Below are 22,873 nucleotides of genomic sequence, written 5' to 3' on the forward strand. Positions count from 1 at the left end.
CTTGTCCTGTGACTGACTTCCAGACCTCAGAGGCGTCTTTGCAGCTCAGCCAGGGGAGGCGAGAGGGTCCCCTACCCACACCCTGTGGAGCACATCTGTCTTCCCAAACCTTTTCCTAGCCCCAGGGAAAGGGAGAAAAAAGAGAAGGGGGAGAAAGAGAGCTCTGGGGAAAGGAAAGCCCACCAAAAATGAGACACTGGGGCTCACGTCTCTGCAACCTCCCCACGCCTCACCTTTCCCCAGCGGCCTGCTGTTGTCCTTCAGGGGAGCGGGGCTTCCCCGCACACCTGCTCCATTACTGGGAACATTACACTGCACAGGGGAGGGCCCTGGGGCTTGAGGAGGGCGGGTCCCTGGCTCCGCTGGTTAGTCAGTGGAAGGGTAGAGATTAAAATTCTGCCGCTGGTGTGGTGGGCGGGGAGGGAGCGGAACACGGCTGCCCATTTTGCAGACGGGCACATCGAGGGCTAGACATTTAGTTAAGTGGCCCTGCCCATAAGCCACAGGTTGCACAATGAGTCAGGAATGGAACTTGTGTGTGGGGGACTCTCAGTCCAGGGTTGGCCTTTCTGATTTCACCTCTGGCCCCACAAATTTGGTTTCTGAGACCCCAAGGATCTTAAAGCACCTAGGTAAACCTGTGGACATCAGTAAGTGCTTGTGGCCAGGCTGGTTCCTGGCAAGCATCGTGTGAAATGCTGTGGAGGATAAAAAAGAAAGGGCTGGGTGCGGTGGCTCACGCCTATAATCCCAGCACTTTGGGAGGCTGAGGTAGGCGGATCACAAGTTCAGGAGTTCGAGACTAGCCTGGCCAACATGGTGAAACCCTGTCTCTACTAAAAATACAAAAATTAGCCAGGCACGGTGGCAGGCACCTGTAATCCCAGCTACTCGGGAGGCTGAGGCAGAATAATTGCTTGAACCTGGAAGGAAGAAGTTGTAGTGAGCCGAGATTGCACCACTGTACTCCAGCTTGGGTGACAGAGCAAGATTCTGTCTTGGAAAAAAAAAAAAAAAAAGACCCAGATGTGATTCTCATTGGTGGTGGTGATGGTGTGTTTCCAAACACGTTGGTGAGATGAGTACTTGGAAATAGGAAACTCTGCGAACACTGACTATTTCAATATGTGGTAATGCTCCTGAGTGCCGTGAGAGCTGGAATGGATCGGAGCAGTTAAGAAAGCTTCCTGGAGGAGGAGGATTTGAGCTGGACCTTAAGAAATGCTAGGAACTAAACTCGTACTGGAAGGATGGAGATGGGGCAGGAGCGTGGGAATGGCAGCTTGAGTCAAGGCACAGAGGTTGGTCTGAGTGGTGTGTGCCAAGTACAATGCAAAGCTTGGCGTGACAGGGTGGTTTTGCTGGAGAGGAGTGGGCGACGACGCTGGAGAGGAAATGAGGGGTCAGATGGTGGAGGAGTTTGGTAGAGCAGCAGAGGCATTTAGACTTAGTTCTGTAGTCCAGGGAAGACTGATATTCAGTGTGGGTGGCTGCAATCTCCCCTCCTTCATTCATGGCAGACATGAATCACTGATCACCGCAGTCTCCCTGCTGAACCCATACAAGGCCTCAGAGATCTGTTCCACCCAGAGCTCCAGGCAGTCCCCACCTGTGGTCTGCCATTGAGAGGGAGCGTCAGTGTTGTGGGTAATTGGGAGCCAGTGCATGTTCTTGAGCAGCAGAATGGGTGTCAGAACAGTTTTGTGTTCCTGGATCCTGGGTGAACTGCTTGTCATGATCCCATCAACTTTGACTCAATTGCAGTGGGGGATAGGCCCTCTGAAGACCCCAGGGCAGTGGGGTCTCTGCCTTCACCCTGTAAACTCACCTAGTCCAGACCTGTCCCCTGGGGAGATGGCCCAGCTTTCTCATCGCAGAAACCAGGCAGAGGCCAGGGGTGGTGACTCAAGCCTGTACTCCCAGCACTTTGGGAGGCCAAGGTCAGGAGTTCGAGACCAGCCTGGCCAACAAGGCAAAACCCTGTCTCTACTAAAAATACAAAAATTGGCTGGGCGTGATTGTGCATGCCTGTAATTCCAGCTACTCAGGAGGCTGAGGCAGGAGAACCACCTGAACCCGGGAGGTGGAGGTTACAGTGAGCCGAGATCACGCCACTGCCCCCTAACCTGGGCAACACAGTGAGACTCCGTCTCAACAAAAATAATTTTAAAAAAAAGAGAAACTGGGCAGAGACAGAAGTGGTCACGCCACTCAGGCGAGATTAAATTCTGAATGAGAACCTGGTTGGCTGCCTTCCTGCTGAGGGGAAGAGGAGGCCAGGGTTGGGTGGGCACCGCCACCGATCCAGATTCTAATTTAGTGAGTTTAAATGCACCTTTAAGGTGCATAAAGGCCCAAAGAAAACTCATCTGTCATGGTTTTCAGGGTGAGAAAAATCCATCTAACCACCACCGATATGTATCTGAGTGTGTGTGCATACACACACACACACACATATATATATAATTTTTTTAATGTATATTTTTTTCTTCCCCCAAAGTAAGTATCGATTCTCAGTGACTGTAAACAGCCCATATGAACACTCTCAGGCATCCCACCCTCTGATTTCTACCATGCAGACAGGACTCTGAAATGACATTTCATTGTGGTTTGGGGCTTGTTAGTCATTGCTGATGTGCGCGTGTGTGTATGTGTGTGTGTGTGTGTTCTTGTGTGTGTGTTGGAATGGGTCAGTAAGAGGCACAGGTACTGGAAAGGTGGAAATAAAAATGGAGTCTTTCCACCTTTTGGGAGCTGCTGTGGACACCGAGCGGATGTGTGCATCAGTGTGGGTCTTGGCGGCTGACCAGGGGAGAGGGAGCTTCGACTTGCCTGGAGTGGGGAGCTGCAGGGTCCCCGCTTTGCAGGCTCCTGGACCCCACCCCCCTCCAGACTGCAACTTTGTCCCCACCTGGGGAGGCTTGTTGATAACCCAGCTCCCTGGTGAGCGGCTGAGAGATATGTTTATTTCCTTTTAATATTGTTCAGGGTTCAATTTACCCAGTGGCATGCGAATAAATAAATAAGAAAACCAAACCTTTGACAGGGGGAAATATGGAGTTTTCCTCCTATATTTCTGAGTAATATCTCAAAACTTTTGTGACTCATGAAGGCCTGCAGTGTTTGGCTAAGGAAAAGAAAAAAAAAACATGGAAAAGAAAAACATCTCATTTCCTATATTTGTCAACAGTTTTATAGCAAGTGGAGAATATTCCACATAATGTGGCCCCATGCACCATCTGTGCTGACACCAGGTTCCCCGAGGTCTGTGGCTGTGTCTGAACTCGGGGAAGTATAACCTGTATAATTGTATCTCTGTAAAGGGGGCTGTTTTCTACTGCCCAGAACCCATTACCCACCAAATCTCCTGACACTAATCTCCTAGGCCTCGAAGATCTGGGCGTGGGGGTGGGGAGTTATTGCACAAACATCGTTCAAATGCTCTGGCTCAGAACATAGCAGCAGTTAAGAAAAGAAAAAAAGGCAAATGAAGGAGAAGCTGTTACAGGCGAATGGGGTAGTAGGAGGCAAGAGCAGCGAGGTGAGGATGACAACTATGCATTTGTCATCTGTGTACCTGTAAGACTTTGCTGAGACCCTACTGTGTGCAAGGCACTGGGCAAGGCATGAGGACAGCAGAGCAGATAGCAATAACAACAGCCACAATGCCATCATGGTAATAGTAATAATGAAGTGGCCACCTCCTAGGTACTTACTAGGAGCTGGGCGCTGTGTTAGGCTGAGTGGCTCAGAGTTGAGTGGCTGAGCTTCTTGTTCTCAGGGAGTTTACAATCTGGTGGAGGGGTAGGGATTGGGCTCAACTGCCTGCTGAAAAATACAAGGAGAGTTTTGGTCCTGAAGAATAGTTGAGACAACCTCAAATTAGGGAATTTTTAGAAATTTTGAAATTCAGCTTCTGATGAATGCTTGCAATTTCAACACTGCCTTTCTAAAGGACTAAGGGCCAAAGTGACCAGGAACACTGATAATTTAGGCTTTCACAGGATAATCTGCCAAATTTATCACAGATGGGATGGGCAAAGGAGTAAGGAGAGGTGGGGGCTGGGGAAATATGACTGGGTAAAAAGGGGACATTCAGAGCTCAGAGAAAGATGGGGGCAGGGAGAGGAGAAGGGGAGGAGGAGACATCTGACCACGTAGCTGTGAAATGAATCAGGCCTGTGGCATGCAGGTGACAGAGGTGGGAGGGGTGGGGGGTCCCCCAGCCCAGGGCACAGTTTTGGGAAAGGAACAGATGGGGGCAGTTGGCTGGCCAGGGGGTGGGTGCAGGGTTAACTGAGGTCTTCTGCATCCTGAAAGGAATCAGTGAAGGTGGCTGAGAGTGAAATTGCTCCTTTGGTTGTAGGACAGAGTTTGAGGATGTGCTTCCTAGGGAGGGAGCAAGGAGAGGCAGGGGTTTCTGGTTTCTGAGAGGAAACCAAGCGGTGGGTGGTGGGTGGAGGGAGATGGTGGGGAAATGCTGTCCTCAGCAGGCTTCCTGTCTCAAGCCTGAGTGGTGGAGCCAGTTGGGGAGCTGTCCACACCTCGGGTGCTGAGATAAATTCCTGGAAATAGCTCTTTCTGGTCCATAGAAGTTGAGATCCTCCTACACAGTGGTTTTCAAAGTGTAGTCCCTGGGCCAGCAGTATCACAACCAGCTAGAAACTTGCTAAAAATGCAAATTATCAGGCCCACCCCAGGTTTACTGAATCAGAATCTGTATGGCGGTTGGAGGGAGGTTGTGCACAACAATCTTTTGTTTGTTTTTTGTTTTTTTGAGACAGAGTTTCTCTCTGTCACAGGCTGGAGTACAGTGACATGATCTCTGCTCACTGCAACCTCTGCCTTCCAGGTTCAAGCAATTCTCCTGTCTCAGCCTCCCGAGTAGCTGGGACTACAGGTGTGCACCACCACACCCAGCTAATTTTTGTATTTTTAGTAGAGACGGGGTTTCACCATATTGGTCAGACTGGTCTTGAACTCCTGACCTCAGATGATCTGCCTGCCTTGGCCTCCCAAAGTGCTGGGATTACAGATATAAGCCACCGTGCCCGGCCAACAATCTGTTTTTAACAAACCCTTCAGGGGATTCTGATGCCACTCACTTTGGAGAACCACTGCTCTCAATAGCTCTTCCTGTCCCCAGTCCCAGGGCCCCAGTCCTTTCCTCCATAGTGCACACCCTGCACACAGCTCTGCCATGCACTCAACCCCTGCTTCTGAAAGCACCAGAAGATCGTTTTCTCATCCATGCTGAGCTCCACGAGGGAGGGCAATATCCTACTCAATTCTAAACTGCAAGTGCCAGGCACAGACCCTAGCACACAGTAGGTATGCAGGAAATCTTATTAATAAGCAGGTGGAAGGATGGATGGATGAATGCTAGAGCAGCAGCCAACGTGATCTTTTAAAAACATAAATGAAATCAGGTCACTTTCTGGCTTAAAATTCTCCAAAGGCTCCCAGCACCTTTAGAATGAAATCCAGCTCCTTATTATGGCTGATAGCCCTTGGCCTGGACCTTGTGGCTTCGTCACTGTAATTTATCCTGCTGTCCCCATCAGCTGCTGTTCTTTGTCTCCCAAATACCCCTAAGCTCATTCCTGCCTCAAGCCTTTGCACACTGTATGCTCTTCCTGGAGTGCTCTTTACTCATATTGTCACACAATGGGCTTTTCTCCCTTTTCTCAGGGCTTGACACCTCCTCAGAGAGGCCTTCCCTGACTACCCACCTACAGCATCACTTCCCACCCTGTTCCATTGCCCCGTTGGTTGGGTCAGTTGTTTTCCTCTTCATGGCATGAGTACAGGTGCCAAAAGTGTACTGGGAGGGATGTCCCCCATTTCCGTGTGTCCCTCCCAATGTCCCTCCATAGAAAAGAAAAATAACCCTTCATATACATAATTGACATTGCCTCAATTTTTGAAAACCTTCCTGTATTTGGATTTTAAGTAAAATTAATGTGTATACTTAGCAGACTCAGCTTTAAGATGAGCTCCCTTCTAATCATCTTGTTGCCTCCAAGTCCCTTTGGATAGGACTACTGGAACACTCATGGACCAAGCCCCCTTAATCCTACCATGGTGGGAGTTACGGACCTGGGGTGAGAGATATTGGCCACTTGGAGAGGAAACCAGTTATGGGCCAAGACTAACACATTCAGAGAAATGAGGGAAGGATGTGTGCTTTGAGACTGGAGTGCAAGGTGCGTTCTGGCTAACCAGAGAAGGAATTTATAATGCACTGGGAAGATTTTGAAGGGATGAAGACAACTAAGATAACCATAATAATAGTTATCTTGTATAGTGCTTGACTCCATGCCAAGCACTGCTCTAAAAGCTTTGCTCATATTCATTTAATCTGATATGAACCCTCTGAGATGGGTGCTATTTTCATCCTTATTTTATAGGCATGGAAACTGAGGCACAGAGAGGTGAAGTAACCTCTGCAAAGTTTCCCACTAGTAAGAGGTTGAGGCAGGATTCAAACCCAGGAAATCTGGTTTGAGTCTTCCCCATCACCTTCTACGGCTTCTCCAGTAAAGACATTAGCAGTACCCTAAGGTCCTTCCAGTTTCCCAAGCCTGTCCCCATACTCCAGCTGGCTCTGAATGCCTCTGAGGTGGCCAGGGTAGGCGTTTCATCTCCGTTTCCTTTTTTGTTTGTTTGTTTTTTGTTGTTCTGAGATAGAGTCTCGCTCTGTTGCCCAGGCTGGAGTGCAGTGGCGTGATATTGGCTCACGGCAACCTCCGCCTCCTGGGTTTAAGTGATCTTCTGCCTCAGCCTCCCTAGTAACTGGGATTACAGGCACCTGCCACCACGCCTGGCTAATTTGTGTATTTTCAGTAGAGACGGGGTTTCACCCTCTTGGCCAGGTTGGTCTTGAACTCCTGACCTTGTGATCCACCCACCTCAGCCTCCCAAAGTGCTAGGATTACAGGCGTGAGCCACCGCGCCTGGCTCATCTCCGTTTTCTAGGTGAGGGTGCTGAAGCTGGTTAAGCAAACCACCCGAGGCTCCACAAAGAGGAAGAGGCAGAGTAGGGCTCAAAGCCCTGCCACCAAGCCCGCCTGCCTGTAAGAAAGCCTTCGGGGTCCCTGTGCCCCAACCACAGACCCCACGCCCTGGCCGCAGGCAAACAGAGGGCATTTGGGGAATGACAGTGAAAAGCTGACAGGCAGGCAGTGTCCTGCTGCTCTCCCCCAGCCCACTCTCTCCCAGCCGTAAGATATATATAGCGCCAATGGAGAAATGACATGAATCCGGTGTTTGTCTGTAGCCTCTTCTGCAGATCCATCACAGAGCAGCGCTCGGTGCAAGATTTTGCAAACAGCTTGAGATTACTGAATTAATTAGAATAAAATTAATCAAAACACCCACCACAAAGGAACCTGAGCGTGTGGAGTGTGACTTGGGTGAGGGAGGAGGCGCAGCAGAGAGAGGGCACAGCAGGCTGGACTGGCTTCCTGCCTGGAGCCTGCTGGGGCAGGCCAAGAGCCTGAGGAGTGGGACCCAGATTCCTGCCTGCGCTCCCACATGTCCCCCACCCCCATGTCTGCACACTGAGTCTCTGTCCAGGCAGCACATTCTGTGGAGACTGAGCTTGGATCCTGGTGGGTGTTGGGCTGAGCCTTTAAGGAGGTGATGAATGGGAGGGGGTCACCTGGCAGACAGTGCAACAGATGAGAGATCAGAAGACCCAGAACTCTGAGCATCATTATCCAGTTTTCCAGGATGGATGGTTTTGACTTTACTACCTGCTTGTCCTTGTAAGTTGTACAGAACAGACCAGAAGTTAAGAGCATGAATCCTGGGTTAGCCTGCCTGGGTTCAAAGCTTGGCTCTACCACCTGCGAGTTATATGACCTCAAGCACCAACTAGCTGTGTACTCTCTTCGAGTCTTAGTTTCCTCATTTGTCAAATGCAGGTGCTAATAGTGCCTCCCTTATAAAAACTGGTATACAACAGTTGCTATAAAAGGTACAAGCTGTTATCATCACATCTAACCGGTCAAGGGGCCCTGTCCGTCTTCCTTTCCCTTGTTCTCACATTTCCCTTTGCTTCCCGCTGCCACTGTCTCCGTCAGGCCTTCATCACTCCATTCCTTCATCCCGTAAACATTTATGAAGCTCCCATGATGTGCCTCACACTAGACCAGAGCTTGGGGATGAAAAGCTAAAACCCAGCCCCTGCCTTCGGGGGGATCAGGGTTCAGGGGATGCTCCACAGAGAGCTTCGGGCTGCAGTTCTTGGGTCACACAAGTCTGGGAAGGGCATTCCAAGCAGGGGGAATGGCATGTGCAAAGCACTGCCACCAGAGTGAGTGTCCTAAAGCACGAATTTGATCAAGTCATGTAAGTTATGTCCTGGTTCAAGAACCTGTTTCTAGAGCCCTGTTAACTCACTGTACTCAATATCGCAGTCAACATAAAGCCCTTTGCTTGGGTTTCAGGCCTCCCAAAATCTGCCTTCCGACACCCTCCTTCAGCTGGGGGACTTAGTGCCAATCTTCTCTTCTGTAAAGGGATAGAGCTATCATGGAACTTAAATGATTATGTGTATCCAGCAGGTGCTTGGTAAGTGAGCCCTCCTCCCACATGAAGGCTGCTTGGTCTGGTTCACTTTATTTCAAGTTGTGCAGGAGGCAGCCCCACGCAGAGTTCAGAGTGCTGGTCCTGGAGGGGTGGGACCCAGATTCTCGGCAGAGCGATTTCTCGTCCTGGCTTTGCCTCCAATGCAGGACTCTTGTGCCTTTTCCAAGGGGATCCTTCCTTTATTTCTGCATCTGCAAAATGAAATGCGGAATTTCTCAATAGGGGGCACTATGGACATGTCGGGGGAAGGAATATCCCAGGCAGGGTACAACAATCTAGCATCCCAGCAGCCCCACCTCTCCCAAACATCGAGGCAACCACCCCTCGTATTTCCGGTCCCACCCTCCCTGCCCCTTTCATGATCCTTTCCAGCTCTTACCTTCTAGCAATCACTGACTCCTCGATTCTCTGATGCTTCCAGGGGACTCTGCTTTGTGCAGAGTCCCTCAAACTAGAGGAGTTTGAGGCACACATAAGGCAGGAAGCAGGAAGCCAGTGATAGACTCCTGGTGGGAGCAGGGAGAGCCCAGCCTCACATTTGGTTCTGCCACTTACCACTGGCTGTGTGATGCTAGGAAAGCTACATAATCTCTCTGAGCTCCAATACTAGACTCACTTGGAAAATGAGCGGTGATGGTAAAAGTACCTACCTCATAGTGCTATTATGAAGGTTAAATAAGATAATAAATGTAAAGCACAGACCCTAGCATGTAATGAAATAATAAAAGGTTTATTGGGTCTTCTTGGGCAAAATTGAACTCTCTCAATTTTGTCATCAAATAAGGATAATAGTGCCACCCCCCAGGAATGTAGTGAGACCAAAGTCGATAATGCACACCCATGCCTGGCATGCAGCTGGGCCTCAGCGCAGCACATAACTGGTGGGAGTGTAAATGGCTCAGCACCTTTGGAGGTCCGTTGGTCACATCTTTTAAAATTACAAATGTGCATTCCTCTTGTACCAGTAATTCTATCTCTAGCTGTTTTTCATACAGTTATATTTCCAAGTGTGTAAAATAACTTATGAACAAGATTTACATTAGTAAGTGATTGGAAATAACTCAAATTTCCATTCACTGAGAACTAGTTAAATAAATTATGGGACATAAATACACTGGAATACTATATAGCTTTAAAAAGAAATTAGGAAGTTCTTTCTGTACTCACACAGAAAGATCTCCAAGACATTTTGTTCTAGAGAAAAAGAATGTTCTGGAAGGACTGCATTTATGTGCTTGTCTGTGCATAGACTATCTCTGGAAGGACTCATAGCAGATCAGTGACAGTGGCTGTTGTCTTCAGAGAGGAAAGCTGGGGCACAGGAAAAGAGGAAGGCTTTTGTGGATTTGGAACCATGTGCCTATAAAAGCTATTGATATGTACAAAGCCAGAAACTATAATAAGGCCAGGTCTGAAGTGAGCTCTCTATGCTGAGGGGATGATGTGAGGCTTGGCTCCCCAAGTCTCAGGCATATGGCCTGTTGCTCTTGCCATCAGCACACACTTGCAGGGGCTGAGACGGGGGCTCAGCTGGGGACCAGGAAGTGCTGCACCACCTTGGGGCAGGCAGCAGGTCGGTCCAACCCTGGCACTTTGGGAGGCCACTTTCCCTCAAGGGTTTCCACGTGTCTGCATGTAAACTGGGACTGTGGTACCAAGTGCCTGATTGCTCTGCCTGGGACTGTGCCACCCAAGGGTTCTATGAGTGTGACTGGCAAGGGAGAAAATACCACAGATGGCCCTAGTCCTGTGCCTCTGCTCTCTGCCTGGAGCAAAGGAGCTGCTGCTGTACCTCTGAAGGCATGAGGTTTCCATCTCTGAAGCAAGGTCCAGCCCCTCAGAGGGAAAAGAGGGAGACGGATGGAGATGTAGAGTCTGTGGAGTCAGACAGACATGGCTTCAAATCCCAGCTGGGCCACTCACCTGCTGTGTGGTCTGGGGCAAGGCATTTAGCCTCCATTGGCCTCAGTTTCCACATCTGTAACACAGGCACAATCACACTCACTTCTCAGGTGCTTTGAAGAGCGAAGGTAGGCTAGGCGCAGTGGCTCATCCCTGTAATCTCAGCACTTTGGAGGCCGAGGCAGGAGGATTACTTGAGGCCAGGAGTTTGAGACCAACCTGGGCAACATAGCAACACGCCACCTCTACCAAAAATTTAAAAATTAGCCAAACGTGGTGGCTCATGTCTTTAGTTCTAGCTACTTGAGAGGCTGAGGTGGAAGGATCTCTTGAGTCCAGGAATTGAAGGTTGTGGTGGGCTATGATTGCATCACTGCACTCCAGTGTGGGTGACAAAGTGAGATGCTGTCTCAAAAAAAAAAAAAAAAGAAAAAAAAAAGAAAAAAAGAACAAAGGTACATTTGTAAAGTGCATTAGCACAGAGTAATAACTGAGGGAAGGATTTGGGTGCAAGTAGTTTATTGGAGAGTGATCCTGGGGAGCACTGAGTAGGGAAGCCGGGGCAGGAAGGAAGACAGTAAAAGGTGTGGGAATGAGCAGTTAGCCTCCTGGGCACAGGGCTCAATCCTGCTGTACCTCTGTGGGGCTGTGCAGAACAAGCCTCAGAGCTATCTCAGAGGGACTGCTGGGGTATTTATATGCCAACTCCCTACAGTTATCAGGTTGAGGGCTACTCTGAGTCATTTAAACTCCTTGTACTTCCAGCCTGCCTGGAGCTCAGGGCAAGGACACTGGCGTGACAGGGTAGGAGTATGGGAATCAAAGAAACGTATCAGGCAGGGCAGAGAACCACAGGTGCTTGGAGTTCAAGAGCCAGGCATGGGACTAGTGAGTGCCAGGGGTATAAAGACAGAGCACCAATGTCCCTGCCACAAGTGCTTTGGCATGTGCCAGGCACCGTTTTAAGCACTTTTAAAATGTTAACTCACTTAATTCTTACTACAACACAATGAGGTGGATGAAGACAGAGGCATAGGAAAGTGAAGAAACTTGCCCAAGTTTACCCACCTAGAAGGAGAAGTCAGGATTTTAACCAAGGAAGTCTGGTTTATTGAGTCTAAAGGGTCTTAGAGACCATGTAGGTCAATATCTTCATTTCACGGTGAGGAAATCAAAGACCAGAGAGGGCAAGCAATTTATCTAAAGTCACACAGCTAGCTAGCGACAGGACTAGGACTTGAACTTAGATCTCTGTTCCTTCCTTGACACGCCCCCTGCTTAGCCTTAGCCTCTTCTCCTCTGGGTTGCCAGACTCAGGTGGGGCTGGGGTGTGGGAGGTGGCTTTCTGCTGAGCACTGGGTGCTGCAGTGCGGAAGCCAGGAGGCCATTAATCGGCCGGGAAGGCGGGCATAGCACAATCAGATTATGATCTTTAAGATGCATGCTTTGAATCTCAAAATCAGCCAAGGAATCAGGCCCCAGAGGAGGTGTGTGTCGTCTGTCCCTGCTTTTTAACCCCAGGCTGGCATCAAAGAGGAAAAGATGAGCCTGGCTCACTAGGGTGTGAAATTTCCTTTTTGTCTCCTGGGGTGGGGAGGGAGAGATGAGAAATTGCGCCGCATCCCATGTGTAATTATAGGCTCTACAATTTCTTGAGGATTATGTTGCTCAAAGAGACTCAGTGGGCTCTGGGTGGTATCTCTGGGCCCCGGTGGACATGCCTCTCAGTAGACTAAGGGAGACTAGGAGTGGTGTGTGTGTGTGTGTGTGTGTGTGTGTGCATGTGTGTGGACGAATGCAAGGAGAAAGCACAACTGACAAAATGTAAATTAACTCTTGCAGCTTCATATTTTTCAGAAAAGTCAGAGCAGGGGCTGGCTCTCTCCGCCCAGAGACAACCTTCTAGAATCTTTGCCCTTGAGTTACCCAGAGGTGTCCTTGCCAGGCTCTTAGCAGGTTGCTGCGGACATGTCTGGCAAGACAAAGGTGACCAGCTTGTTCCTGTTTTCTCGGGATTGCCCAGTTTTAGCAATGAAAGTCCCATGTCACAGGAAACCGCTCAGTCCTGGACAAATCGAGATGGTAGGTCACCCTAGGCATGAACCTTCAGTCCCTACCCCGGCCAACCCTGGACCAAGAGAAGCCAGCTGTGTCAGAAGACTGGGCTGGTGGTGGCTAGATAAGGTCACGGGCAAGTGCAGGCCGTCCAGCCAGGTTCCAAATCCGTCTCTAATTCTCGTCTTAGGATCCCCTGCCTTTATCTGACTGCTCCCTCAAGTAAGGTCGCACCCCAGTCAGGGGCCCTTCCTGCTCTGGGAAGGGGGGGTTCATGATTCCCTCATGGGTCTGGTGGGTCTGGCTGGCAGAGCTGTGTGCCTGGGGTGAGGAGAGGGCAGGACCAGGGCTGAGGCCAAGCTATAAGTGCTGTGCAACTTGGGAAAGTCCTTTTCCTTCTCTGGGCCTCAGTTTCATAAGAAGGGGTTGCGCTGAGAGATTGCTGTTTTTTTGTGGGGGGGAGGGGAAAGATTTATGTTTAAATTATGAAAGTAATACAATTGTTAAAAAAATTTAACAGTACATAACAGTAAGATGAGAGGTTAAAGTCCCTTTCTGCTTCTCCTTATCCCGTGGGACAACCATTGCTAACAGTCTCTTTTTATCTTTCCAGACATTTTCTATGCATATGCAAGCATGTGAGTATATATAGCCTTTATTTAAAATGTAACACAAATGAGACTGTACTTTACATGCTATTCTGCAACTTGCTTTTTCTGTTTAACAGTATATCCTGGACATCTTTCCAGGTCCCCATACACATAAATCTCCCTCATTCTTGCTGCAGAATGTTCTGCGGGAAGGATGCACTCTGGCTTGTTTAACCAGAACTGCTGGTTTCCAAGGTCCCTGCTAGCTCAGAGCCCACCACCTAGGCAAAAGGAAAAGCTGGAGGTGGGTGTGGAACAGGGCTGGGGAATATCAGCAGATTCTCAGACTAGGAAGCCTGGGTGTCTGCCCCAGCTCTTCAATGAGGGACATAAAATGATTTAGAGATGGGTGAGGAGGAACCAGTAACTCCTGGATCCGGGGAATTAGGCATGGGGTGGGGGCGGGGGCTTCTAAAGATACTCAGAACACCCTGCCTGGCACCGAGGTGGGGCCGCAGACACAAGGCTCTCTGCTGATGCAATGTGAGGGGGCTGCCGCCCCTAGTAAGTTTCTCCGTTTCTTTGTCTTTCCTGAGACAGGCTCATGATTATTGCCTTCTAGGTCACCAGGAGCGGAGCACAGAGGAACAACACAGCTTTTGCGCTTCCAGCTGGCTCCCATCAAGAAGTTAGAAGGGAGCCTGCAAACACGTTTCCTGCTATCATCTCTCCACCCCAGAATGACTTTCCCTGGCAGAACTGGGGGAGGGGAGACGAGCAGCAGGCCCCCAGGAGGCCCTGGGCAGGAATATTAATACCCCAACTTCCCTGCACAACAGGAGGGAGGAGGAGCGGCCATGGCACAGTCAGGTCCTGGGGACCCCGGAAGGTGGTTGCTGAGCAGCTCGTGGGAGGCACGGATCCTCCAGCTCACGGCGGCAGGGGCCGCCCAAGTCCTAATGAACACATCTAGCTCCTGGCAGGGCGCAGCCGACACATCGCCCGGCCTTCTCGGCCACCTGGGAGAGGATGGGCGCCGCACGTGGATACCCAACCTGCAGGGCTGTGCGCGCAATGACATCGCTTTTCTCCCGGCAGGTGCATCCATCTCGCTGGGTCTGGATAGATAATACAATCTCTCTGCCCACACCCCATTTGCTGGGAGACAGCCTGGGCTTCTCCATTTTTTATGGGCTCACTTAGCTTGGAGGAAATCCAGAGGTCAAAGCCGGCGCAGACGCTCAAGTCACCTTGCCCGTCCGGGCGCGCAGCCCTTCCGAAACGGGCTCACCCACGGGGCCCTAAATTACCGCGATTACACTGCAATTCGCAGCGCGATATTACTTTGATACACTACCTGCTGCAGCCTGGCCCGGGAGGCGTGCATTATTTACCAGGGAGGCTGTCCGTGCTGCGCACCAGAGCCAACAGCGCTCCACGGGGTCCCTCCTGTCCCTACAGACCCGCCCGCGGTGCGGGGTCTGGAGGCGCCGGGGCGCGGGGAGGAGCATTGGAGCAGCCCCGCTCTCTCGGAGTGACCCTTTCCTGACCGCAATATAGCCCGGAGAGGACTCAGTGGCGGAAGCGGCAGCTGGCGATGAGGTTGGGGGTTGGTAGGTGGGAACAAGTGCTGAGCCCGCAGCTCCTCCTGGCTCTTAAGGACACCCAGACCCTCCTTAGCCGGCCTGTAAGGGCCTTTGTTGGGCGCGCGCTGGGAACCACACAGAGGGCCTGCCCAGGGGTGCAAGACTGGTCCCCGGCCCCTGGCCGACTGTTAATACGGCTAGCAGCCGGCTAACCCCATCGGCAGGCTCGAGGATTTAGCCTGTGGCAGCTGGTGGTGGAGATGGAGGGAACTCAGGCTCTTTTCCTCGGGCCCTGGAAGCTGAGTCCGCTTCAGCTGAGGCCTGATTTCGTCCTAGCTGGGGGCTGGGGCCGAGGCCGAGTTGGGCCCGGCTTCTCTTCGGCTTCCCCATTATGGCTTGGCATCAGCATCTAGATTGCAGGTTACTTCTGCTTTTATCCAAAGCGGTCCTTAAGGGAGATGGATTTCTGATTGAAATCCAGTCAATTGGCGCCGTGGCTCAGAGGGCCCAGCGTGAGCACACTTGTAGGGAAATTGCCCTGGGTCTGAGAGGAGGGGCGGGGTGGGGGAGGGGACAGGACCCTCAGGCCCTGTTCTGGAGCCTGTGATCGCGCTGCTGCGAGGACTTTAGCTGATGTGCTCAGGTCGGTATCCGCGGGAGTCCTGGAGGGAAATCCGCTCTCCTTCTCCAGCTCCCTGGGATTGATGGAACCAGAAACCTCAGGCAAGGGATCCCCAGAGGTCACTGCCTCCAGTCTCCAGCCTCAGACAGTGTCTGGGGAGTGGAGGAGGGGCCCAGTCTGTGGGACGGAGCTGTCTGCTTTGGTGGGTGAAGGAGGGTGGACTTCAGGGGTCTGGGTTCAGATGTGGATTAGTTCCAGAACTAGTTCCTGTTCCTCGCAGGCGGGGAGAGGTCATGGTCTGTGCTGAACACATCTGGCTGTGTTCAGTCCTGAACTGCCCTGGTCTCCTCAGCAGTGTGCATAGAGGTCTGGCCTCCAAGTTTCTTGTTAACAGCCCATCAGGAACTGGAGGAGCTGGCCTGGCCTTCACGGTGTGGAGGGGCTCCTGGAAGGAAGCAGATGGGCACAGGGAGGAGAAGAATGACAAATCCATGCTTCCGCAGTTCTCGGGAGAGAATATGGTAGTGGGAAGGAAGCATGGGGACCATGCATCCCAGGAATGCTTCTGGTATCCCAGAAATGTCAAGAGCTCATTCTGCCAGCTCTTCCTGGGCCAGCAAAGAACATATATATCATTTCTCCATCCACTTTGGGACCTGCCTGAGATGAACATATGTTTTAAAAGGAATCCCAATTGCTGTAGGAGCAGATGGTGACACAGGGGCAGGCAAGGGCAGGAGAAAGAATACTGGCTGGCAGTAGGGTAGGAGTCCTGGGCTCTGCCTAACCCCTTCCTCTTACCAGCCGTGTGAGCTGTGTGGCTGTGGGCAAGTCACACCCTGGCTCTGTGCTGTTCCATTTTCCTTGTGAAGAATGAGTGGGTCCCCTGTAGCACGCAGGATGAGCTGAGGCCTCGCTCCCCTGCAGTGGAGAGGAGAGAACACTCTCTCCATTGGCAGGGAAGACTGATTTTCCTGCTTACTAGCCTGTTCAACTGGCAGACACGGGGACTGTCCTCTAGGCCATGGGGTGGGGAAGAGGAGGACAGATCCCCACACCAGCCACCGCTGTGTCCATCCTCTGTCTGTGGCTGTTTGCCTGATTGATTTGTTTGGTGGCCTCCCTGGCTGGGATTGGGTTCCTGTGTCCTCCTGCACATTTGCCTCTGGTCCCTCTCTGTGTGGTCAGGAGGGGGAGCTCTAGGTGTAGGGGCGGAAGAGACCAGAACATCTATCCATCATGGACTGACTCTTGGGCTTGGTAAGGATCTTAACAGCCGCCTGGTCTGACCACCACCTTGTGCTCCAGACCCCTCCCAAGAAGCACCCCCGCCCCCGCAGTGGGAGGCTCACTGCCTCTTACTGAGCCACTCCCAGAAAGTTCACCCTTTTCTGGATCCCAAGTCGAGTCCCTTGTGTCATCTCTCATTCATCCTAGCTCTTCTTGTTGGCCTAGGTGTGAACTCCATGCCTACAGGACCGCCCTTCAGATGTTTCAGGGCAGTGATCTTGTCCACCCTCCACTCCACCTTCTTGGGGCAAAACCTGCCTAGTATCCTCCCTGCTGCTCCCCAGTCCCCTCACGCTCTAGCTCTGACAAGAACTGATTGAGCTTCCAGTCAGATGTCAGAGGCCCTGGTCTCCAGGAAGCTTCTAGTCTGGGAGATAGTCTTCCTAGGACCCAAAGAATGAATAACAAAATCACACAGGCATTTGGGACTGTTGGATTTCCAACTGGCATGGCGGCTGGTCTGGAAACCTCCTCAGAGGTGAGTGGGTTCAGTCGTCTTCCAGGGAGAGAAGTCTCCCTGTTTTCTCTGAAACAGCCATGCCCCCCTCCTCAGAGACCGTGGGACTACGGGTGCCCTGATGGGGCTGGTGTCTGCTCCGGGGAGAAGTGGAAGAGAATACTCTCCAGTTCTTCCCACCTCCATCCCCATCCATCCTGGTGTGGGCACCCACAGGCGTGGGTACCACAGAAACCTGAGGTCCAGGGGGAAGCCTGCCACAGTGGGGAAGCCACCTCAGCATCTTCGGTCCCCAGGGCACCTACTTTTCCTGCTGACTTCCAGAAGGTGTTCCCAGAGGGGCTGGTCTATGCTGCAAGAGCGGGTCTGCCACATCTAGGCTTCCACCCCGCCCCCAGCTCTTAATTTATTATTAACTCTGGAACTGACTTTGAAATTATGGAAGGCCATGTTGTTTCTTTCCTCTGCATCACTTATGGTCCCCAAGGGGAGGTGAGCTGAGAGTGCCAGATACACAAATATGCAGCAAAAACCCTGTGGATTTTTGGTTCTAGCAAAGGGAAGGAAATTAGCTATAATAAGCCGTTGTCACCTCACTGGAAAGCCTCCAGGACAGACCCTCAGAGAGGCTCCTGGTCCCCCTTCTTCTGCTCTCCCCACTTCCCAGCTGCATGGCTGGAGATCGCTGTCTTCAGGTTCCCCTGCAGGGCAGCTGCCTCCTCCCCACCCAGTCCTGTGACCTCACTGATGGAGATGATCAATATCCTGGGCCTGTGAGGAGGAGGAGGCTGCAGACACACAGAGAAGCGGTCCCTGGCCTTTCCCCGAGCCATTAGCTTGAATGGTGGTAGGAGAGGCAGGTGGGAGTCAATTTCCATTCTCCTAGAATTATTGGAAGGCAGAGGGTTATTTGGAAGTTTCTGAAAGGTGTGAGGTATTCATTGGCCCTCGCATAAAAGGATCAGTAGGCGTCTGGTCTTTCCTCTTTCCTCTCCTGAGGAGAGCCAAGGGCTAAAACTCTTAAGTGACTACCCCACAGCAGCAGCTACACTTAGGCAGAAAATAGCCCTGGGCTGTGACTGGAGCCCTGGAAGGAATTGGTTCTAGCCCTTTGCGGGTTAACTTGGCCCATCCTGATCTGGCATTGGGCTTCTCTCTGGCTTCTAATGCAAAGAACATAACTCAATCAAATGGTAGATGTGACATTAAGCATTCATTGAATTGAGTGGTTAGGTTTCCCCATAATTTGCTGGGTGACCTCTGGTGAGTCACCTAACCTCTCTGGGCTTCACATACTTTATATGTAAAATGACAGCGGAGGTGAGATGAGTGTACCATTTCTGAGACCCAGGAGTAATCATGCTGGGACACATGTTTTATAACCGTGGGCCAAATGCTCTTTCCATCATGTCCACCAGCCAAAATATTGGGCCATCTTCTGTAGCCTCACTTGCCGATAATGCTATTACATGGAAGGTTTTACAGCCAACAGGACAGTCATGCACTTTCACTACTAATAATTATCTTTGTGATTTAAAATTTTAGCAATAAGATGGATTCTTACTACATTGCTATGTATTAGTCTGTTCTCATATTGCTATAGAGAACTACCTGACACTAGGTAGTTAATAAAGAAAAGAGGTTTCATTGACTCACAGTTCTGCAGGCTGTACAGGAAGCATGGCTGGGAGGCCTCAGGAAGGTGAAGGGGAAGCAAGCACCTCTTCACATGGTGGCAGAAGAGAAAGGGCAAAGGGGGAAGTGCCACACACTTTTAAACAACCAGATCTCGTAAGACAGTACTAGGGGGATGGTGCTTAATCATTAAAAACCACCCCCATGATCCAATCACCTCCCACCGGGCCCCACCTCCAACACTCAGGATCACATTTCAACATGAGATTTGGGTGGGGACACACAGCCAAACCATACCATACTGTATATTTTTACTTTTTAAAAAATTTCCTAAGATTTTTCCCTTGGAGAGACAACAGGCTGTAAGAGTGAAGAGTGTGAGCCCAAGAGCCTGTCTGCCTGGATGTGAATCCTGGCTCTGCCACCTACCAGCTTTGTTAATTTGAGGGTGCCCCTTCACTTCTCTGCGCCTCCGTGTCCTCATTTTAAAGTGGGACAAATGGCCAGGAGTAGCGGCTCATGCCTGTAATCCCAGCACTTTGGGAGACTGAGATGGGTGGATCACCTGAAGTCAGGAGTTTGAGACCAGCTTGGGCAACATAGTGAAACTGTCTCTACTAAAAATACTGTAGTCCCAGCTACGTCGGGAGGCTGAGGCAGGAGAATTGCTTAAGCCCAGGAAGTGGAGGTTGCAAGGAGCTGAGATTGCGCCACTGCACTCCAGCCTGGGCGACAGACTCCATCTCAAAAAAAAAAAAAAAAAAAAAAAAAAGTGGGGAAAATAATACAACACAAAGTTGCTGTGGTCTGAAGGGCTTAAAACAGTACCTGGTGCATAGTTAGTGCAAACTTATTAAGTGTTGAGTGTTATTACTGTGAATGATAATAACAGAATGCCTTTGAAGCCTTCTCAGGAGAAGTGGCCTTTTTATTTTACCATGTTGTCTCCTGCATCTTTGCTAGAGGGATCAATTAGAGACATATACTTTCTGAAATTCTGAGGGCAGCCCATGGGATGACCTTTAAGGTATACTTCCAGCCAGACTGTTGGGGTCGGGGTGTGTGTGTGTGTGTGTGTTTCTGGCTAATAGTATACACTGGTTAACTGAGAATAGCCCATTCCTTTTAGTTTCATTCTCCTACAGCTGAACACTTATTTGAAATGCACAAATCCTGTCCCTTGCCTTAGCGGGATTATTAATACTCCTTTCTGAGGAGGCCATGAGGTATTATCAGCAGGGGCTGTGGGTAGGCTGTCAGAAGGGCGAGTCAGTTCTGCCTCTTCCCCCGGCTTCCACATCTGTAAAAGGGGGGCAACACCACCGAGAGGGCGTGGGGTTTTCCGTTCTCACAAGGAGATCTCAGGTGAGATGATGGCTCCAAGATAACTTTTAAAACTGTAACATGCCGGTCACCCAAAATGGCATATCCACCACACAGCCTATGCACCCTGGGAACCCTTTTTCAGGACAAGATGTCACCTTATCCAAGGCCTGGGGGGGAGGCCCAGGAGATAAAGGGATTAGGATATTGTTTTGTTCCTTGCATTCTTTTCTGATCTTGTTTTATAAATCCACTTAATGGATAGTTCCAAGAATCCAGACTTCAGAGGTCAGGGGTGCCTGTGTGTACTGTGGCTTCCACATGGGCCCGATTTTCACCAGTGCCCTTGTAACAAGCATCTTCGTTCCCAGAGCTCATGTCTGCGCAACACCACACACTTTGCGGATATAGACGTTCATCCATTTGACAAACATTTATGGAGAAACCGCCAAATGCTGTTCTAGGCACTGGGGAGACAGCCATGAGTAACACAATGTCCCTGCCCTCATGGAGCCCATGGTGAGAGGGAGAGAGACTGACAACAAATAGGAAGATATGTAAAAAGGGTTTTTTTCATGATGACGAGTGCCTTGAAAAAAAGAAACCAGGGGAGTGTGATAGAAAGTGACTTGAAGGGCAAGCATCCTTCCTTGGGTGTGGTCAGGACAGGACAGATTCGCTGAATGGGCCACTTTATGTAACACAGATAGTCCCAAGTCCTTTCTCTTTAATGGAAGTACTACTGTTACCGTGCATACGGGCAATGACAGTAATTAACAGTTACTGACTATTTGCTGATGCCATACCTGTTCTGAATGGTTAGAAGAATCGAATCCCTGCCAGGTGCAGTGCCTCATGCCTGGAATCCCAGCACTTTGGGAGACTGAGGCGGGAAGATCTCTTGAGGCCAGGAGTTTGAGACCAGCCTGGGCAACTTAGTGAGACCCCATTTCTAAAAATAAACTTTAAAAAATTTAGTCAGAAGTGGTGGTGGTGCGTACCTGTAGCCCCAGCTACTTGGGAAGCTGAGGTGGGAGGATCCCCTGAGCCCAGGAGTTTGAGGCTGCAGTGAGCCGTAATCGCACCACTGCACTCCAGCCTAGGTGACAGGGAAAGACTCTGCCTCAAAATAAACCACAAAAAGGAATCAAATGCCCCCGACAACCCAGGTGGAGGGTATCATTACAATCCCCACTTTACCAGTGAGGAAACTGAGGCACAGAGAGGTTAAGCAACACTGCACAGCTAATAATGAATGAAACTGGAATTGGAGGGTCCTGCCCAGTTTGAGAATATTGGTGCTTTGGGGTCTATCGCATGAGTGTTTAACTGCCACTTGAATAGTTATGCTCCATTAAGTATTCTCCATTCAATTTGACCCATTTTCAAAATGAATTTGGTAATTTGTAAGTTTTATCTCATTTAAGTGGAGAGGGCTTCCTTTGGGAGTTCGGAGGCGGGTGGTTCAGGAAGTTTGCAGCTTCCAGGATGGTAAAGGTAGAGAAATCTTGAAGTCGTGGAAGAGGAGAGCTGCAAAGGCTCTATTTGGGCCTGGTCACTTACTGTGTAGATTGAAAAAGAGGGCCCAGAGAGGGACTAGAGTAGCCCAAAGTCACACGCCACACACACGGTGGCCCCCTTCCCTCCAGCCTTCCGCACATTTTGAAGAGTGTGTCAGATTCTTTTTTTTTTTTTTTTTTTTTTTTTGAGACGGAGTCTCGCTGTGTCACCCAGGCTGGAGTGCAGTGGCGCGATCTCGGCTCACTGCAAGCTCCGCCTCCCGGGTTTACGCCATTCTCCTGCCTCAGCCTCCGAGTAGCTGGGACTACAGGCGCCCGCCACCGGGCCCGGCTAGTTTTTTATTGTATTTTTAGTAGAGACGGGGTTTCACGGTGTTAGCCAGGATGGTCTCGATCTCCTGACCTCGTGATCCACCCGCCTCGGCCTCCCAAAGTGCTGGGATTACAGGCTTGAGCCACCGCGCCCGGCCGAGTGTGTCAGATTCTATTAAGAGTAACCAAGCGCAGTGCTCCAACACGGTTTCGGTCTATTTATCCAGGGACACTACAGCTTTGGAGACAGCGAACATGCCCATTTGTTACTATTTGCAAAGATGGTGTACACCAAACATGGGCTTTCTGTAAACAAATTAAAAAGTAATAAAGTGGCCCCATCTGCATACTAGAGCAATGTGCTTCCATTTTAATGAAGCTTGCTATTGAAAAGCCATTTGATGGCTTGTCAAAAGCGTGAACGCCTGTGGCTGAACGTGGAAGTGTGCTGTGGTGCAAAGACGTAGTCTTTTCTTCCTCCAGTGTGCTCGGGGCACCTGCTGCACCTGCTGCGAGGGCCTGGTCCCGCCCTTAGGCCGTCTGCTATGCCAGCGAGACCCCGTGTGTACATACAATACAGTTAAATATCAAGTTAAATATCAAGGTCAGACATCACAAGAGGGTTCACGGGCCAAATGAACAGTAATAATAGCAATACTATTTAATCAGCGCTGGCCGATGTCAGTGCTGGAGACCTTCCGTTTGCTCCTCCAAATCCCCTCTCCACCCTCTTCTGCCCTGCACTGTGCCCCGGGAGGCTGACTCTGTGGATCGCATCCTGGGATCTTCTCTGGGTGGTGTTACCCAATGGTTGGAGACTGGAGGGAGGAAGGTGAGTGAGGTTGGGGTAGATATTTTGGGATGGCAGTGGCTGCCTCCTCAGTGTCCATGGTACCTGTCATGGCCCCTCTCCTACAGCATAGCTTTCTTTTTTTTTTTGAGACCGAGTCTCACTGTTTCGCCCAGGCTGAAGTGCAATGGCACGA

At 50.6% G+C, this 22,873-nt stretch overlaps 1 protein-coding gene across 1 annotated transcript; it reads left to right on the forward strand.

The window, feature by feature from the left end:
• The first annotated feature begins 10,942 nt into the window (after positions 1 to 10,942).
• Positions 10,943 to 15,218, forward strand: LOC110743007 (putative uncharacterized protein FLJ45825). Its single transcript, XM_021936917.2, is given in 4 exon segments — positions 10,943 to 12,579; positions 13,166 to 13,190; positions 13,765 to 13,931; positions 13,934 to 15,218. Coding segments are annotated over 4 exon segments (675 nt in total). The 5' UTR covers positions 10,943 to 12,278; the 3' UTR covers positions 14,116 to 15,218.
• Positions 15,219 to 22,873: the final 7,655 nt, after the last annotated feature.

Source organism: Papio anubis, chromosome 6, assembly GCF_008728515.1.
Source record: "Papio anubis isolate 15944 chromosome 6, Panubis1.0, whole genome shotgun sequence".
In the NCBI taxonomy this organism is placed as follows: Eukaryota; Metazoa; Chordata; class Mammalia; order Primates; family Cercopithecidae; genus Papio; species Papio anubis.